Below are 20679 nucleotides of genomic sequence, written 5' to 3' on the forward strand. Positions count from 1 at the left end.
CAATCTACCAAAATTGGTTAACAAATTTCTTGCAATGCTTTCTACATTTCTCTCTATTTCTTTATCAATTATCAATAAAAAACCAAATCCCGAGCCCGGATTTAAAAAATAAAAACCAAACTACAAGTTACAAGGTCTTTGTATGCGCTACAAAGTGTGAACAGCCAACATATAAATGGTGTCAGGCTCATATGAACATTAATTGAATATGGGAAGAAATCTTACTGTGCATTTCTTTTCACAAAATTGTATGAATTACAACACAACCATTACACAACCAATATGGGGGGGGGGGGGGGGGGGGGGGGGAAATAAATAAACAAGAATATGGGTGCTAACTAATTCATCTACGTCTTTGCCGGGAGAAACCTGGGGATCCAACAGGTTGTGTGCCTCTGAAACTCCGGCTAGGAGAATCCATTGATCCTCTAAAAGAAGTATAAGCGGCTTTCGCTGATTCTGGGAACGAGTCTAATGGGATTGACTCCGCAAAGCATGATGCGTTGAGCCGAGTCCTCTCAAGTTCTGCTTGAAGTAGCTCGGAGCTGAACTGCTGGGCAAGAGCCTGAGGACACACACAAATTGGGAAGTTATAACAGAACACATCTAAGTAGCATATGCAACACAATGTTCTGCCATATTTTTAAAGAAAGTTTACTATCATTCACCAAAAAGGTCCTGCCATGTTCTTAGAGCTGGAGAAGAAAGTTTATGCGAACTACCATGGACGAAGCCTAGACTTTCTTCGAGCAAGGTCGATTAACGACAAATCAATAATATTCGTATTCTATTTTAGGATGAGTATCAGAGGAAATCAAGAAAACCAGACTAATTTCTACTCTACAAATACTAAATCGAACAGTTTTGATGAGTTTAGATATATAAAAAAAGTGCACTACTAAACTATATAACTAAACAATGCAAAATTTCAACCAAGCATTATTTTCATTGAGAACATAATAATATATCTAAACGAATAAACCCTGATGAGTTAATTTAAATTCAGCACAACAAAAGTACTAAGCATCATAAAGAGAAACAGACTTGCTAAAAGTAAAATCATAACCAAAAGCTTTCTTTTTTAAACAGTGTGGGCTATAAAAGAGGACACCTCCCCAGCCACTAAAAAAATAAAATAAATTGAATTAAAAAGTAAATAAAAACAAAGGAGAAAAAAAGAACTCCAATTCCTGTGTCAATCCATTGATCTGCACCTTCCCCAAGGAGCAAGAGACATCACATAAGATAAGCTAGACAGCCGGTGGTAGCTACGAAATTGGTTCAATACCAATTAAAAACTAGATGATTGATTTCATAAAAGCACAACTTTTACTCCAAATTGATTTTAATTTTAGTTTCTTACATTGAGATACTTCTCACCATTATTTTGACCCATCAACATTATTTTTGACCCCATAATTGATTTCTGAAATACGAATATTTAGAGGTGGCAACTATAACAAATCTAATTTTTATATCATATCACACAGGCTTGAACAACATTTCAAAATTTTAGTGGGATCATGTGACCCCACTCAACGCCATGTAGGTCTGCCCTTGTATGTGAACTCAATGACTCCAATTTACAAACTCACATAAATTTCTTTCCCGTCTTGGACCAATTTAAATATCATATCACACAGGCTTGAACAACTTTTCAAAATTTTAGTGGGATCATGTGACCCCACTCAACGCCATGTAGGTCTGCCGTTGTATGTGAACTCAATGACTCCAATTTACAAACTCACATAAATTTCTTCCCCGTCTTGGACCAATTTAAATATCTCTCCCCCCCCCCCCCCCCCCCCCCCACGTAGAGGGAAAAAATATGAGGGATTGCTTTGGTTCAGATAGACGAGAGAATCAGTCCGAAAAGCTTGAATACAAAAAGGGAAAAACAAACAAAAACGGGAAGATACAAAGGTAAAAATATTTTGCAGCTAGAAAGATCAAATCGTCATCTGATGTGTCCAACAACCAAATACTTTCAGGATAATTCATTATATTTCTAATATTACCCATTGACTCAATCCACAGATTATATTTACTTTTTCAGTTTGACTTGTTTTTGCACTTGTGATTAAGATTACTTTTTCTACTACCTTTTCCAAGATTATGGTTGGTTACTGTGAGGTTTTTTTGTTGCTCTTGATCATCATGCTGAGCTTTGTTACTTTGTCTCGGCTTTGTTGTTCGTGGCACAACAAATATATCACCATATTATTGAGTAGAATTACTCATTTTAGCAAACTTATTGTTGTGATAATTTTCTTACTTCTGATGTTCACATTTTGCTCAAAAGATATATACATGTATATTAATCCTGGCAAATAATGCACATGCCCTCTTGATCATATGAGAACTTGAACCATCAACCTTCCACTTTGGAAGGCAAAGGACATACTACTGGACAACCCTTGGTGCAATCAAGCTTAAATAGGACAGATAGGAGAGAGGGAGGGTTCAAGACCATATATTATAGTGTTTAATTTATGAAATTGTAATTTATCTATTGAAAAGACAAGGAATAGATATAAACACTTAAATAATATGTAATAGAGTGAATGTAGTGATTTCATAACTTTTTTTAAAAAATATGGAACTACTTGAGGACAATTGTACAGTACTAAAAAAATGGAGGCAACTAGGTAAGCCTCTCATATAATACAAATCTAAATGACTTGTTTTTCTTTAATTTCTTATTCTAAGCAATTTCAAGTAGTCTCTTTCTTTTCATTTTCTTTTTCCTATGATTTTCCCCTGTTGACGGGTAACCACTCAAAGCACTCATCGAGAATAATATTAGTGTCATTAGGAAAAAGATTCTTATCATATCACTTTAACTGATCCAAAATGTGTTATTGTATTCTTTTGCTTTATTTTCTATTAAAAGATGGAACATTTTTTATTCATTGACTCATCAATTGCCCACCACAATCGTGTAAAATCCTGGCTCCTCTTCTTTAGTGGTTTAACTTCAGAAAAATCCTAATGACAAGATTATATTTGTGTTTATTCACCATTTCATTATTCAACAATGTGAGACTTACCAAATCAACTCCTAATGTGTTGAAAAATGCCTTAATTTATAAATCTTTGTTTAAGCTCGAAAAAAAATATGATAATACGGTCGTCAAAATTCTGATAAACACACAATAACAAAATATAATGCAGTTAACCTATTCAATCATCCTCATTGATCAGAAAGAAATGAAATAAGAGGGTTCTTACGATTAGGTCATCTGGTGACACAGACATGCCTTGCTGTCTGTCATCTGAGAGTGCATCTTCACTTCCGCGAGTTGGACGACGGTGGTGACTTGGAGTCTCAGTAGACTCTGTCACATTCTCGGTGGCTTTCTCCAATAACACCCCTTGTAAAGACTTCAGAGACTCACTTGCCTCAGGCGTGAAATATGGATTCAATATGGTCTCGAAATATTCAAGCTGCAGAAGATACATGTCAAATATTTAACTGTCTGAGCAAGTAACTGTGCCGGGCATCTATCCCGGTCCTTGCATGTCCATGACACTAATCATAGAAAAAATACTAAATATAAAGAATAGGGTGGCCTGTTTAATGTTTCTTTTAGCAGCAATTCACATTGAATATTAACATTCGTTGTTTCTCAGTTTTTCCCCATTTAAAAATCTTCAAACACTATAAAGTTCAAAGTAAACAGAATGCAATATATAAAAACAAATCATCTATATGGTTCACGTAGGAAAATGAATTTGCATTAAATTCATGGTATTTCCTGATTTTCTGACATTATTAGCAGCTGCAATAGGAGAGCAGAATAATTTTTCAGAAACATCAGCAGTAAAATAAAAGACAGTTCCAGTTAGAAAAGCAGAATATATTAGTCACCTCAAGCATGAGTTGACAGAAACCATTAGCGTCCAATGACCTAAGATCTTTGCTTTCGTTTTCATGGAAAAGGCTGAGGAGGGTATCAATTAAACCTTCCACAAGAATACCAAGTGTCTTGTCTAACAGGGGCTTACAACCAGCAAATACCTACAACAAAGGAAACTGCTTCATTTTCATAGATTTATAAAGAAATGAACTAAAAAATATAGTTCCCTTAAAACCGATGGCAGATAAAATTTCATCTCTCTTTTATGCAAGTAAATGTTTCATGAAAGGAAGTGCCAGAGTGGCGCAACCCATATACACATGAAGTGTATGGGCACCAAATACTAGGCCCCATCTATAAAATTCAAATAACCCAAAAAATCTATACAATTCAAACCCAAAAGATCTACAAGCCAGCAGTAAATCTGAAAATTGAAAAATGAAATATAACTAAAATGACTTTCTTCAACCTACAGACCACAGCTTTACAATTCTCAATGGTGCACCTTTCGTTCCCATCAGATGCGCCACATGAGGCACAATGCTGCAGCTTGCCAAGCCTACCAGGCATTAAAACAAGTTCACCCCAGGAAGCCCAGAAGGTACTTCACTTCCCTATACATAATCCAGTTCACACCAAACAAGGAGAACACCATCAGATCCTGCACCACCACACAATTAAAAGAGAAGATAGTTGACGGCCTCCGTAACCTCTACACATGTAACACCAATTAGGGATTAGTTTCCCACTCCTGCCCAAGCTGTCCAAGGTCATGATATCCTCCAAAGCAACGGATAAGACAAAGATACTTTAGAAGACACTTTTAACTTCCAAATACACTTCTGAGGGAATCCAGTCCCATCTTCCCCACAAAGCACTCTATAGAATGACCAGTTTCGAGACCCTCCTCGATTTCCTAGAATCCATCTGAGCATGTTCTCCCCATCCTTGCAAACACAAGAGCTCCAAAGGGTCTCAAAAAGAGCATCCATTTTTTTTTTTCCCTTACGGTTAAGAGCATCCATTGAAAACATCTCCCAATCCTGAAAAGCACTGAAAATTTAAGGTTCCTAAACCACACCTCTAAAATTGAAAATTCCAAGACCAGTGCTCCTCTCCATTGCGATTCTGAAGAAAGCTGAGAAGTTCGTCTTCAAGGGAAGCTCACCACACCGCAAATTATGCCAAAATCTAACTTTATGACAATTCGTCACTATAAACCCACTGTAAAATTTCTAAGCTAAGTCTTAACTTAAAAAATAAAAAACCAAGATCAAGCAGGAAATAAATATAAAGTAAAACAATAAATGCTTGAAGGATGAAACCCTCAGGCATGCAGTAACTACCTCCGCGTGCACAGCCACTAGTGTGTGCAGTAACTCCACAGCTGTATCTCGCACACCCTGCAGAGTATCAGCATTTTATTGTAGCTGAAAGAGAAAATTCCCATAGAAGAATCTGAAAGTCGAAAAGAACAAAAATCTGATTTTACTTATCCCTCACTTTAACTGCAGGTGCTCCTCCCCATTGAACTCCACCATCCAATAAATAGTCCACAGCAGCTGTTCTAATCAAATTAGCCTGAGAGAACATAAAGATGCTCAGGTAGAAAACCAAGAAGTTTAAGAAAGTAACAGTTAGAATGTCTTTTTGTTTTTTAGTTAGAATTCTGGAGAAGTAAAGGCAAGCAATAGAGAGGTTTCAGGTGACTTGCATTCTCTTTCCAAGGATTCATGTCAAGCAAATCAAAAGACAACTTTACGAAATTAACAATCCTTGTCGATAAAGTATGCATGGAGCTTTGCTAGTATTGTTGCAAAAGTCCCCACCCCCCAAAAAAATGCAAATATCAAATCACTCAGACATGTTAGAACCTTATTTCCAAGATAATTGGCATGCGGATAGGATCAGCAACCACCAAGGGCTTACCCCAAGTGGTATCTCCTCCTCCCAAATGGAAGGTTGAGGGTTTGAGTCCCTGAAGGGACAATAATGGGTGTATGTGTCTGATTTATCTACAAAGGGGGGCGGGGGAAGAATAGAGGACCAGGATTCAGCAGAATATGGGACCCACCAAGCTATCTACATGAAGACCAGATGATTTAAGACAAGAGTTTAGCATTTGATTCATCATCAAAATTACATGAAAGAAAAACCTAGAGGAAATATTAAAACCAGGTGGCTTTAAATCAATTAAAAATGTTGATTTTGGCAACAATAATTTTGATAAGTTAGTCATCTTTATGGGGGTCAGTTCAAATGTCCTACCATAATGTGATAGCAACAACAGTTAACTTGCACACATATCGTTGAATACACATATAAAAAAATGCAGAAAATCAGAGACATATATAACTTGTGCCATGTTTTGTTGACTTTAAGAGATGATCAAATCAAGAGTAAAGTAGAAGAAGATGAAGAAGAAGAGAAGGAAAAGGAGAGAAAAAGAGAGATGGGAAAAGAGAAAGAATGAAAGAATACTTTCATCCTTCCACCACATTCTATTTATACTAAGAAGTTTCAGAAATTACACATAAGCACCCTATATTGTATAAGTAATAATAGAGCCTCTAACAACATTACAATATATTTGCAGGTTGAAACTCTAAACCAATATTCTTATTCTAACAATTCATATCTGCTTTGTGTGAGGGAAGAACTCCTAATCACTGAGGTGACTGACTGTTAAACAGAAGAATAACTGCAAAAGAATGACTGAATTCCCAACCACTGTGGGGTTTCACCAGAATTCAAGTATAAAACCCTTACCTTTTGCCATATCCACGGATAAATTGACTTAAAACATGATTTCCATGGTGTATGCTACTAGTATTTGCTAATAATAAATAAGTTTAATTGATGGAAGTACAACAAAGATATGCTTCATTGAAAGACCAAAGAAAAGCTCCATAATCAACTGTTTCTGGCTTGAAAGTTAATGTGGGTAAGAGCGTGATTGTTCCTATGGGGGAGGTTCAGGAAGTGGACACTCTGGCTTCTGTTTTAGGGTGTGGGACGCAACGCTTTCCTATCTCGTATTTGGGTTTACCGCTGGGGGACTCGGCCAGGAGGGTGGGAAGTTGGAACCCAGTGATTGAGCGGGTCGAGAGAAGATTAGCTGGTTGGAAAAGGCAATATCTGTCAAAGGGTGGGAAAGTTACATTAGTGCAGAGTACTTTGTCAAGCCTCACAACGTACTTTCTTTCGCTCTTTCAGATTCCAGCCTCTATTGTTAGAAGAATTGAGATGCTCCAACGGAACTTCCTTTGGGGGGGTCGCAGAGAGGAGTTCAAGTATCATCTTGTCAAATGGGAGCAGGTTTGCAGGCCTATTCAGTTGGGAGGGCTTGGAATTAGGAGATTGGCCCCTTTCAATAGTGCTCTTCTTGGCAAGTGGCTTTGGAGATTTGGCAGTGAAAGACACAGATTATGGGGAAGGGTTATTTCGTGTCGCTTTGGGGAGGAGAAAGGAGGGTGGTCAGTTAGACCAATCAGGTCTGCTAGTGGAGTGGGGGTGTGGAGGGCCATTGGAAAGGGGTGGGATGTTTTTTCCAAACATATTAGATTCAGAGTTCGGGATGGAAGGAATGTCCGGTTTTGGGAGGATTCATGGTGTAAGGATAGGCAATTGGCTCTTTTGTTCCCCAGGCTTTTCAGGATCGCTGTTGACAAACATGCTATGGTTGCTAAATGCTATCGCCTTGATAGCAGAAGGTTGTCTTGGATGTGCGCTTCCGGCGAACTTTTCAGGATTGGGAGTTGGATGATGTCACTGGGTTTTTGGCTCTCCTTTACAGACAGGAGGTGGAGGGTATTGGTGCAGATTCCTTGGTTTGGGTGCCTTCTTCTCAGGGGATGTTCCAGGTCCAGTCCTTTTTTGTGTGCCTATCTGGTTTTCATGGTACCACATTCCCATGGAAGACGGTGTGGATGTCTAAGGCACCTCTTAGGGTGGCCTTTTTTATGTGGACTGCAGCTTGGAGTAAGATTTTGACTTTGGACAACTTGAGGAAGCGAAGGCATATCATTGTTAATTGGTATTGTCTTTGCAAGTTTAATGGGGAGTCGGTGGATCATCTTCTGTTGCATTGTCCTGTGGCTCATGATTGTTGGAGTATGATTTTTTGCTTGTTTGGTATTCATTGGGTCATGCCTCGAACCTCTCGGGAGTTGTTGGATATTTGGAGGGGCCAATGGATGGGGGCTCAGGCGAGAGTTTTCTGGAGGGTGACCCTTTTTGCATTTGGTGGAGCCTTTGGAAAGAGCGGAATGGAAAATCTTTTGATGGGAAGGACTCCTCCATTGTGGTGCTGAAATTTTCTATTATTTGTACTCTTTTTTGTTGGGGTCGGGGGAGAGACTACTCTTCTCTTGAGGATATTGTTGACTTCATGGGCTCTTTGAGTTCATAGGTTCCGTTTTGTCTATGTATAGCTTGGGACGCGTTCCCCTTTTGAACGCTTTTTAATACATTTTACTTATCAAAAAAAAAAAAAAATTACAAATATATATAAATAAAAATAAAAATTAAAAAAAAGAGAGTAAAATTGAGTGTATAGGAAGTAATATTAGAGAAACCTAAGCTCAACATGAATTTGGTTTGAACTTGGGCAGCCCTTGTAAACCTTGAGCCTGGCGTGGGCTTGAAATCCTTAAATCCAGGTTGCACTTAGTAGAGGTCTTGGATAACCCAACTCAACCCAAGCCCTGTGTCATGCATATGTATATATTGTAGTGGGCCCAAGTCATATGTACATTTATATTAAGGTTTTATTTTAAACAAAAAGTGGTTTAATTTGTCATCTGTTTTTTTATACTATCGAAATTGTCTTCAAAAAGATGTTTATAAAACATCAGACTATATATCACTTCTAAATGATAAAACACTAATCAGTGTCACTTGACTCCATCTCATACCCAAGCCGCAGCAACCCGTCACGCCACTCCACTACAAACATCAGTGGCACACTAGAGATACAGCAGCAACCGTCAACCAACAATACCCACCAATTACTGATTCATCTCTCTCTCTCTCGATTACTTCACTTCGATGAGACCATTTGGCTTCACTCTATTTTCTTTGTTCAATGGTACATTCTTTGATCAATTAGATTCCATGTAATGTTAGCCTATCTTTGGGATCTTAATTTTGAGTTCTGTATTTTTTCTCTGTGAAGTGTGCCTTCTGATAGAAAGTAGGTTGAACAAAACACCTTTCATCTGTCACTCTTTCGATGTTTATCTTGTAATACTTATTGTTCAATACAACTTTCAGCTGGATATATCATTTTTTTCTTTCCCCGTGTGAGTGAGAGGGTAAAAATAGCCGAAAAATTAATTAATATCACCAAACCTGACTGAACTCGACATTATTGGGGCAACCCAAGCTTAACCCGAGCTCATAAAGTTGAGCTCAGAATCAGCTTGGGATGAAGGTAAAGTTCAGTCAGGTAATGTCAGGCTTTGTCAGAACTTGCCGCTTGCGTACTTACAAAAAAAAAACTGTTGCAGAGCCCTGGCCCAAACCAGCTGCCCACGTTGCAGCCCCAGATAAATGCAGAACTTTTAACGCATTATGTAATCAGCATACACAAGAAGTTAACTGGAAATTTATATAAAACAGTTATAAGACCAGACATGCAGGTAAAATTGTGGTAAGAGAGGAAAGGACAAAATTAGAAACTCGTAACTTTGTAAGATGTTAATTACTGCAACAACCGGAAAAAAAATAAGAAAATACAAACCAAGATGGTTTGACGATGTAGAACAAAGACAAATAACACTAGTTAACAAAGAGAGGCCACATTGGGGATAATGGTTGGGGAAAGAGGAAGACAAAAAACTAACTTGAGTTGAGATAGCAAGGAAAGAAGTAAAAGCACGCAGTGTAAGTGGTATATGGTCTGGCAGCAAGGCATGTTCATTTTGTCAGCCCAAAGTGGGTAATATGATGAAGATGTCTCGGATGAGGATTCTTGGTCTTACTCCTGATTTACTATTAGGGCTCCGCCCGGCCCCCCTTTCCTTTTCTCTCCTTCCTTTTTTTGCCAATGGAAAACATGTTAACACTTCCTATACATCCGCTTCTCTTTACCAATAATATTTTCATTTTCTTAAGAGGAAAACACCTAGAAAACCAATCCTAATTATAGACTCTGATCACAGAGCGGTTTAGGGTTACAAGAGACACGAACATGTCTCACATGTTCTAAGGAAGAAACCAACTAATCTTGTAGCCTCTACAAAGAAAACTTCTCTGCTAGTTACTGAAAATCTAAATACATGATCAATTCTCACAACACAGAAAATTGAACTGTTCAGCACAACACTACACATAGAACCCAATTGAGTTTCATTGATACTATATATATGGCTGTCCCGCATATTTCCTTCTTCAAAGAGTTGTGGGAGCATCAACCTCTGTTGTTGTTGCAATTTCCAAGCACCACAGATGATGTTACATCCAATTTACTGGATTCTGAGTTTAGTTTCCTTTTAGCTTTCTAATATGACCACAATATTTTAACCTGATGCACAAAATGTTGTTATCAAAAGAATTAGCACTTGAAAAAGTGATGTAACTTGGGATCCTGATTTAATTTTTTTAATAGACTAGTGATTTCATGTTGCATTTTTGTCTTGCTACGCATTTTAATATGGCAGTTTACCTTATGATTCGGCAGCTGATCACATCATCACTTAACTAGTTATATGTTTGGGACATGATCAATCAAGTAGAGTGCAGCTCCTTTTCTACACCGATTTCAGCATTCTATTTGTCAGATTATAAACCTTATATGGTAGCACCAAATCCTCCATAAAATGATAAATAGCACTATTTGTCTAGGGATTTTTGACATTATTAGAGGAAAAAAATAGTCTGCTGGTCAAATTTTCTTCTTCTTCAATCTTCTCCTCCTCTTTATTTTTTCCCTACAACATCATCTATACTCCTTGCCGGCTTGGATTGGAGATCAGTAGCTTGAATTCACACATCCATGGCACATCTTGTGTGCTCAAGAGGCATGGAAGTTCTCTTTCCCATCCCTCCTGGAAGATCTTGTAGCCTTCTTTCATTTAATTTAGAAGTTCTTGAACATCTTATGGGGGGTAACAGTTCCTGAGTTATTTATTTAGAATTTCACATGCTAATAGATACTTTTGCTTACTAGAAGTTTTAGAAATATTTCTTTGCCTACTTTGTTGTATTTCTGTTGAAGAAATGCATGCGAGCAATTGATTTCTGGTCAAGGGATTATATACTCAATTCACTAGTGCAAAGTTTCTCCAAAAACAACTAGAAACCCTATGGTTGCCAAAAATAATACATATATATATATATATGACTAAAAAAAAAAAAAAAACAAAGAATATTTCCAAAATTCAGTGTCATATTCATCTGACAAAAACCATGGCAACTTAGTTTGAGACATTTGGACCTGCTTGGTTCAGTTTTCATAGAATAGTTTTCTGTTTGCTGTGAAGTGAAAATCAGAAAACTGTACAAAAATCAGTTTGGTTAACAGTTTCTGAAAACTCAGTTAAAAAATTGCCGATAGTTCTCCGAAAACAGTTTTCTGTTTTCTGAGTTCTTGAAAACAGTTTTCTAAGTGACAAACCGAGCGGGCCCTAATGAGTTGAGAAACCATATATCATACAATAATATTATGTGAATTGTAGTAGTTGCTTCCACAAGGAAGCTACCAATAAAAGACGATCCATAAAAATATGCACGTCTGTATGGCTTGACCAGTTGACTAGATTTCCCACGAAGAAAAAAGTCTATTTAAGAGGGAATGCAGACGACAGAGAGCTAAATAATCACACGTATGTATTGTAGCAACAATTTGTCCAAGTAAAATAAAGACATGTTCAGCTATACCTTCGCAACAGTATACTGTTGAAGGACCTTCTCTTCTAGCCCAGAGAATGATATAACCAAATCTTGTACATCACTGTCCTCTTCATCTCTTTCCCTACAATAGGGAAAATAAGATCGCATGACTCAAAATGAAATTCACCACTCACCAGTAAAGATTGAATTTTCGCGCATAATCAATATAACTTGCATATCGTCAGTAAGCTCACAGACAAAAATGAAGCTTTAAAAAAATATGACAAAGAAAACAAAAAAATATATTATTTGATAAATTGATTAAAGCATCTCTGTTTTTTTGATAAGTAACATTGTATAAAAAGTGTTCAAACAGGGAACGCACCCCAAAAAAAAAAACGACATAGGGACCATAAAAGAGGCCAAAAACCCAAAAAATCAATCAACTCTCCTAAAGATATTCAATTTCTCCCGTTGGCCCAATAAAAAAGAGAGCTAATGATAGAGAACTCAGAACCCCAACAGAAGATTCCTCTCCATCAAAGGATCTTATATTCTGATCCCTCCAAATGCACCACCAAACACAAAAGGGTACCACCCTCCAAAAGTCGCGGGCTTGAGAGCCCACAACACACCCTCTCTAAGCCTCAATCAAGGCTCTAGAGGACCTAGTATGACAAAGCCCGACTCTAATATAAAAACACTTGCTATCATAAGGTAAAAACAAATTTTCAATGTTGTCCAGTTAAAAGGAAAAGGATAGGAAAACTGAAAAAGTAAAGGGGGGGAAGGGGTATAAAAGCAAATTATAAGATGAACTTTGAAACTCAAACTCATGTTTATTGAACCAGCAAATTGTTTTAACACCAAAACCAGATTCTTGCACCTGTCATTACTAACCCATGTTTGAACAATTTCTCACCTTTAAAATTGATTAGGCCACTTAGGTTAAGTTTAAGCCTCCAACTAATTCCTTATAGTTAAAGATAGGGCCTGTAGCTCATTTGGCCCACATAATGCATTGCAGCCAAATATCTATACATGGATCCAGTGTAGCACGAGTAAAATCAGTAAAAAGACAACCCTCTACAAAATATTCAATGTTTTCCTCTCCAATAAAGAAGATCAAAGCGACGACTACATACCTGGACTGCCAGATATGTTTGTATTTGTTGTACAGTTCATGAGAAAGTTCGTCTTTACAATATCCAATATTACTCAAGACCATTAACAGCTGTTCATGTGGATTATTGACACTTTCAGGGAGAGGATCAGATGACTTGTCTTGTGGCTCATGAAAATATCCGTTTTGTAAATGTGGACTCTCTCTGTTTGACCTATTTTGTGCAAGCATGCCTCCGATATTCTCCAGATGACCTGATCAGCACGCAACAAATGGAAGTTTCATTACCTAGTTCTGCATTTGTTACTGAAATACTATAGAACACAGGATTTAGGTAGTAACCCATTCATTATACCAGCAAAATCCAGAAAACAATTCAAAAATGCAACTCTGATAGATTCTTGAAGCTGCATGAACATATCTTCTGACTTTGTAGCTTCACTATTTAAAGACTGAATCATCCTGGAAAGAACAAATTTTGACAACAGTACTCAGGACATGATCATAGTAGTTTATCTACAATGGTTGAATGGTATATGGACTGCATAAAATCCAGAAACCATAAGGTTCAAGCCATGTACTGAAAAGTGAAAAAATCTGATTCCATCACACATGTAACACTAAGACTGTACACTAAATGACTGTTGACAAATGAAGTATTGAGATCTAAAATTCGCATTAGAGTAAGACTTTTCACATGTTAAGATTCTTTCAAATTGAAGTGATACTTTTTTTTCCCTTTTCTATATAGCAATATTTCAATGCTGCAAACAATTTCTGCTCACACAAAACACATGCATTGTGAGGTAAAAGTTCTGCTCACATAATCCACCTATAACATTCATGTTGTCTACAGGCACTGTTTATAGTTGATTCTTTAAACAAGATATTAAATGTGGTACGGGAGACCCAGAGAAGTAGGTCAGGGTGATAAGCGCTGGCCCAAAGAGGAGGGAGGGAAGGAAGGTGTTTGGGTGGGGGGTTAGAAAGCTCGAGGAGGCAACTACTAGTCAGATAATCAAGGGTTCAAAATTTAGCCCATTATGAAACAAATGACAATTACAACAACTATGGAATTCCATGAATCCTTGGCCCTGCTCTCAAATAGGCAGGCATGGTGTCACACTTATGGGCAATTATGGTATCATTGAAAAAGAGGGGTAACTTTGATTCCAACACCAAGTGCACACAACCTCAGCGTCCACCTTCTCATGGGGTATGACCAGACTCAACGACAATGACCCGAAGGGTCATGTAGCCATGTAGGTGGCCAAGGTAATTGGGACAGAAAATGCATGGGCTTCCTCTTGGACTGCTGTGTGACACCTAGAATGATCACCCATGCCTCCATAGACACCTTCTTGCTGGCACAAACTTTCAATGCAACCCCCAACAATTTACCTTTTCTTCATGATATATTGAAAATAATAATAATTGATAAGTCATGATATAAAAATTGATGTTGAAAATTAATAAAATGATGCTGTCACAACATCAGCTGAGCATAACATCTAATCAACTGTAGTGTCATCACTACCTAGCAAGCAGAAGTGGTGAACCCATACATGTCACCACAATCTAACCTAATTAACTTCTCTGTATTTTTACTCCATTTTTCTTGTGATGTTAGCTACTCCATCTTTAACATGCAACAAAGCTAAATAAGCTCTGGAGACTTACAAATGGATCTGATCCATTGCCGAAGACATAATTGAACGGAATGCCAAAGGCAAGGAAGAAATCGTGTATGGAGATTTGTTCCTTTCCAGAATAGATACAGGGACCCATGATTCATCTTTCAATATCTCTTCTGTTGTAGTCCGCATCCATGAACAAAGCCTTAGTATGTACATTTTTGTAAGGTCTGACTGAAGCGTCCGCAATCCTGTAACTGTTGGTCACAGAAGCAACCACTCAGTACAATTTGGGAAGACAATAAACTGCAGCATGAGAGGAAATTTAGATACCAGCAACTGGAGGGGCTGATTCTTTTGCTTCAAAAGCTTGGCATGCTTTAGATATCTCCTTTATAGCATTGCTCATGTACGGACGAAGAATATTTAATTCTTCGAATTCGCGAAATGTGTTTTGAACCTGCAGACAAACAATAGACCCATTTAGATACACTTTCTTACACCAAACCAGAGGTACAAGAGAAGAAAAAAGACCGTCATTGCGCACAAAAAAATGCAGCCTCGTTGGTGCTTAAATGAATGTAAACAGTGAAGCAAGCTCGGTAATCTTAATATATGTGTATGACATTCAATACGGGCTCATTGGTACTTTTTTCACTATCAGTTGGAGTCAAACATCGGGAATTCAAACTGATCTATGCCTCTACAGTATGAGCATATATATTCTCTTAAAGATAAAATGTTTCACCATTGAACAGATAAGAAAAAGGTGTGTGTGTGTTGTGTGTGTAAAAGCATATGTGCATACTCTAGTTGTATGCTAACTATCCCAGGAATCTAACATATCTTTGGCCTTTGAAACCCAGAAAACTCGCGACATCTTATATTAACAAAATTATCCCCTTCAGAACAACCAAACAGCTTTTGGTAAAGTTCATACTCCAACCAAAAAGTACAAAATTACATAGCCATCGAAGGCAACTTATTCCAGTCACATCCAAATTACAGGTAATGAAACGGTCCTGCCATAACTTACTATTCTCACATCAAGCAATGCAAGAGAGAATCCTTACCTTATTTCCAAATGCAGATAAAGTACTGTGTACCATTCCAGAAACTTCATCAAAAGAATGGCTCGAGTACTTCCCATCTCCAGCTTTTTCCTCACCTTTATTTGCAGAAGTACTAACATGTGTATCCGCGGAAACTTGGGAAGACTGAAACATGAATTGCAGATTAAAAAATGAAGGCAATCAGTAATTTTAAATGAAAAAACCAGATCTTAGATTAGACGTCACAACAAAACTAAAAAAATTAAAATAAAAAGAAAAGCCAGAAGATAGCCATGCTCTATTAAATCGTTAGACAAAGTTCACACTGTTTCTGATCAGGGATGAAAAATTGGGCTTCTTTTGTTATTTCTTACAAAAAAAAAATTTATCTTCAACCAGTTCATGCAAGCACACTTCTGTAATTATATGAAATGCTGATGAGAGCAAATGAAAAAATGCACGCAAACGGCTAACACTCGAGACTGTGAAGAATATAGGGACCACTTCTATTGCTTTTTGAAGTTATGAAAGTTACATGAATGTCAGCACAGTAAGACTTCTGCAATCGAGAAAGATTGTTTCAATTGCTTCCAGTTAAGTTGACACTTGACGAAACTGGGGGAAACTGGGGGGGGGGGGGGGGGGGGGGGGGCCAATGTTGACACTCGACACTAGGGGTCTTGCAGTTTGAGTTTGGTGAACTTGTCACATAACAAAAGCAATATTCGAGAACTACAGACAATAAAAAAACTATCTTTATCTCAATAACCAGATAACTGTGAAGCTCAGTGCTGATACAGATTGGTCATATGCATCAAGAAGCTAGATTTAGGGAGCATTTCAACTGCGTTCTATAAAAGATAAATTTCACAGCCATGCAAGTTAGGTATTTAAAGCTTGCGTCATTTGCTGCAATGTACCAGTTTTCATCCATTTGAGAGAGATCTCTCAATTGTATTCAAAGCAATGATCGACCGCCATGCCATGTTTATATCATGACAAACCACTAAAAAGACAATGGAGAAAGTCGACACTTTGATATCGACAACTAACATTGTATGATGTTCAAGGAAATGGACTTAGACTGCTATACGACAACCCACAATATTACAAGACTAGGGAGAAAGAAGCAGACTAAACCTTTTTATCCTAAATAGTTTAAGAATCACCTGTCCTATATATTGCCATAAAGAGTTAACATGCTAATGCTACTCTCTGGAAACCTCTCAAATGGCAAATAGAAGAGGGTACAATCCATGCAACGTGAAAATTAAATACCACTATTCAATAGCTTAAATATCAAATTATAATCTAACAACCTTCCGTCCAAAATAACAATAAAGAAAGAACTCATTTTGCCTTTTCTTTTTTCGTTATTGGAAGGAGAAGGAAGGCATAGCTGGAAGAAGCCAGCTTGACCTTATTTTTTTTTTGATAAGTAAAATTTTATAAACAAAGCGCTCAGAAGGGGAGCAATACCCAAAAACAAAACAAAAGGCCAAGGAGCGCCTCAAGCCTTCAAAGGGGCCAAAAAAAAACAATAATCTCCTCTACAGATCTATAATCTCTCCCTGAAACCCAACAAAAAAGAGTGGAAATAATAGAGAACTTAAGCATAGAAGTAGGCTTCTCCATTCCATCGAAATATGCCGATTTCTCTTGAGCCAAATGCACCACCAAATACAAAGAGGCGTAGCCCTCCAAGCGTCCTGAATGAGAGCCCCCACTGAGAAACCTCTCCAAGCCTCAATCAACCCTCTAGATGAAAAAAGTATGACCTAAGGGATCCCAAACAAACCAAGCATTAAATCCCAACAATCCCTAGCCATGTTGCAATGCAACAGAAGATGATCAACAGTTTCCTCATCGCTCCGACACAAATAACAACGATTAACAACCACCTGATTCCGTCTCCTCAAATTATCCTGGGTTAGAATCCTACCCAAGACAGAGGTCCAAGCAAAGAAGGCCACCTTGAGAGGGGCCTTGGAACGCCAAATAGACTTCCAAGGGAAAGGACCTAGAGCCAACCGTAAGACACCTGAAAAAAGACCAAACCTCGAAGCGACCCTGAGAGTTAGGATTCCAATGCCAACAATCCGAATCCCCTATAATCACCTGGCGATACAATAACTCCAAAAAGAGAGGGACCTCCTCAACTTCCTAGTCCTGAAAATGCCTCCTAAACTGAACATCCCAAGTCAATCTCCCGTTATCAAGATGATAACAGTCACCCACCATGGGCTCCCTATGAGAAGCAATCATGTAGAGCCGAGGGAAAGCAAGAGCAAGAGAACGCTCTCCACACCAAAGATCCTCCCAAAATCTGATCCTCCTACCATCTCGGATCCGAAAACGAACATGTTTGCTGAAATCATCCCACCCCTTCTGGATGAGAGTCCAACCCCCCACCCCTCTAGGACCATGCACCTCAAGAGAACTCCACCCCCCACTGCTCTCCCCAAATTTGATCGCAATAACCCTCCTCCAAAGCCAACGCCTATCAACCCCCAAACCCCTTTCCCAAGGAGAGCCTTGTTGAAAGGCAACAATCTCCTAATCCTTAAACCTCCACTCTGAATCAGACAACACACTTGCTCCCAACGAACCAGACCCCCCCCCCCCCCAAAAAAAAAAAATTACGCTGCAATCTCTCGATTCTCTCAGCCACAGAAGAAGGAATCTGGAAAAGAGAGATGAAATACGTGGTAAGGCATGAAAGGACTCTTGATCAGAGTGACCCGACCCCCCTTGGAGAGGTACTACTGCTTCTTCCATCCCGCCAGTCTCTTCTCGAATCTATCCACAACCAGATCCCAGCTTCCCACACACCTCGAAGGGGATCCCAGGGCAAACCCAAGTAAGAAATAGGAAAAGAGCCAATGCGACATCCAATAATCTGAGCAAACATCTCAATCTCAGGGACCTCCCCAACCGGCACAAGAACGCTCTTTCCGACATTAACCTTAAGCCCAAAGACCACTTGGAACCAGACCAAAACGCATCTCAGATATCTCAACTGGGACACATTCGCATCACGAAGCACTAAAGTATCATCAGCAAACATCAAGTGAGAGATCTACAACTGACTAGTGGCATCCCTGCCCACCCGAAAGCCGCTCAAAAATCCCAACTCGACCGCCCTCTTAATCAATCTACTAAGAGCCTCCATCACAAAAAGGAACAACAAAGGAGAAAGCGGATCCCCTTGTCTCAATCCCCTTGAACTAGAGAAAAAACCCTTCGGAGCACCATTCACAAGGACAGAGAAGTAAGCACTGGAAATGCAAAAAAGAATCCATTTCCTCCACCGCACACTAAACCCCATCCTCTCCATCAAGTAAATAAGGAAACTCCAACTCACATGATCGTACGCCTTCTCAATGTCCAGCTTACCCAAAACACCCGAAACCCCACTACTCAACCTGGAGTCACATTCACTAGCAATGAGAACTGAATCCAAAATCTGACGACCGCCCGCAAAGGCATTTTGAGAATCAGAAATGAAACCATCCAGTTTGACCTTATTTTAAAGTTCAGTTTTTTCTTATGAATGATATCAGGTTAATAAAGGGACCTGAGGTATAAAAATGCATTTTGCGACTTCTCTTGCCAAACGTGTATGCACCATTGTTGCCACGATGTCCACAAAATAAGATATATATGTTTATACTCTCATGAAGCAAACCCTCCCTTGTATATGTCTCCACACCTTTTGAAGAAGCAACAACCAAACTTAACTTCAAGGTTATCAATATTCTTCACTTCCACGTCAATATATTTTCCAGTTCGATATTTTTCCGGTTGCTACATATTCATTTTATGAAGGACTCAAAGCACTATAAGAAAATGACCGGGAAACGCAAAGGCATAGGAACCACGGGACACCCCTACTGTTAAAGGGAAAATGGAAGTGCATAGCTTTAACCCAGTAAAGGCGCTTTGATGCCCTTTGTATAGGTTGGGTTGCTGGATACAGGGCAAATCCTCCCTTGTTTTTGTCTCCACCTTGTGAAGAAGGAACAACCAAACTTAACTTCAAGGTTATCAATTTTCTTCACTTCCATGTCAATCTGTTTCACACTTTGATATTTTTCTGGTCGCTACATATTCATATTATGAAGAGTTACAATGCTTTACAGAATTTCAACGCTTATTTTTCCCTCAAAAACTAACTCCAACACTTGCTAACCATGCCATTTCAAAAACATTCAATTAAATTGCATGGAAAAAGAACAATGACATCAGACATTAATAATTTGAAAAACATTCTAATGATTCAGTCTATATAACCAGTGTCAGTTTATGCACAAGCTGTTTATTTTACCGAAGACATTGGTCGGGAATTCTGTTACTGAATTAAAAAAAGGAAAAGAAAAATACTTAGAAAAAAAATAAAAAAAAAATGGAAAAGAAAAAAATGCCCACTAAATAACTGAAATAACCATAACAACGTTAAATTGCTGCTCCAAAGATTTGTTTTGCTAGTCATGGGTTTCTACAAGGTACATAATCAACTGCAAATAAATTTGCTTCAGAATGCTATTAGGAAATGTCTCTTTTTTTCTTGATAAACATATAAATAAAATTCTTAGCCAGCTCAATTTGATGCTGAGTTAAATAGAGAGCGTTATTAACTGTACTTGCACTCATTCCTCCTTTGACGAGCTATAATGTGTCGAAATAAAGTGGAAAATAAACTTTATAGGATAATGAAGTCTCAGATAGATTTGAGACTCCGTAATTACTCAATGAGTGCTTTCCAAGAAATTCTTGGCTTGGAAAAAAATAACAAATGAAAGGCATTATCTTGATGCTTCTTTTCTCTGCCATGCTCTTCCAAATCACACTTTCGCCTGAGGCAACATAATCGGGATTTCAACTGCTACTCATCGACCGTGAAAAAATATAGTACATCTGCAAGCAGTAAGTGGGGTACCTCACTAGCACTCCTGTACCCTACCACAAAACCCCTCAATAAAATCCTTCCACTGCTCGTCATAGAAGCCTATATAAAGCATTCATTGCCATGACAAACAATAACGGGGAGAGCCTTTGCCTCAACCCCCTCAAATCTGGAAAAAAATACCCACTGAAGAACCAATTCATCAAGACTAAAAGACTGAACATGAAAATTCAAATTTCCAATCATTTCCTCCACGGGCTCCACTTGGTTC

The 20679-nt window shown here is 38.3% G+C and overlaps 1 protein-coding gene across 3 annotated transcripts in view; it reads right to left on the reverse strand.

Annotated features, from left to right (window-relative positions):
- Positions 1–295: 295 nt before the first annotated feature.
- Positions 296–20679, reverse strand: part of LOC132274362 (exocyst complex component SEC5A-like) — a 35121-nt gene continuing 14737 nt past the window's right edge. For 2 of the 3 annotated variants that reach the window (XM_059775625.1, XM_059775627.1), the window contains exons 11-21: positions 15524–15667; positions 14784–14910; positions 14497–14707; positions 13172–13278; positions 12839–13070; positions 11742–11835; positions 5364–5441; positions 5207–5263; positions 3872–4021; positions 3232–3447; positions 296–565 (exon numbers count right to left, since the gene is read on the reverse strand). In XM_059775625.1, coding sequence (XP_059631608.1) covers positions 344–565; positions 3232–3447; positions 3872–4021; positions 5207–5263; positions 5364–5441; positions 11742–11835; positions 12839–13070; positions 13172–13278; positions 14497–14707; positions 14784–14910; positions 15524–15667 — 1638 coding nt within the window. In that variant the 3' untranslated portion in view covers positions 296–343. The remainder of the gene's footprint in view (positions 566–3231; positions 3448–3871; positions 4022–5206; positions 5264–5363; positions 5442–11741; positions 11836–12838; positions 13071–13171; positions 13279–14496; positions 14708–14783; positions 14911–15523; positions 15668–20679) is intronic. The other variant, XM_059775626.1, reaches the window with a different exon arrangement.

This window comes from Cornus florida, unplaced genomic scaffold, assembly GCF_030987335.1.
Source record: "Cornus florida cultivar Cherokee Brave unplaced genomic scaffold, ASM3098733v1 CherokeeBrave_3.0.0_Hap2_Chr09, whole genome shotgun sequence".
Lineage (NCBI taxonomy): Eukaryota > Viridiplantae > Streptophyta > Magnoliopsida > Cornales > Cornaceae > Cornus > Cornus florida.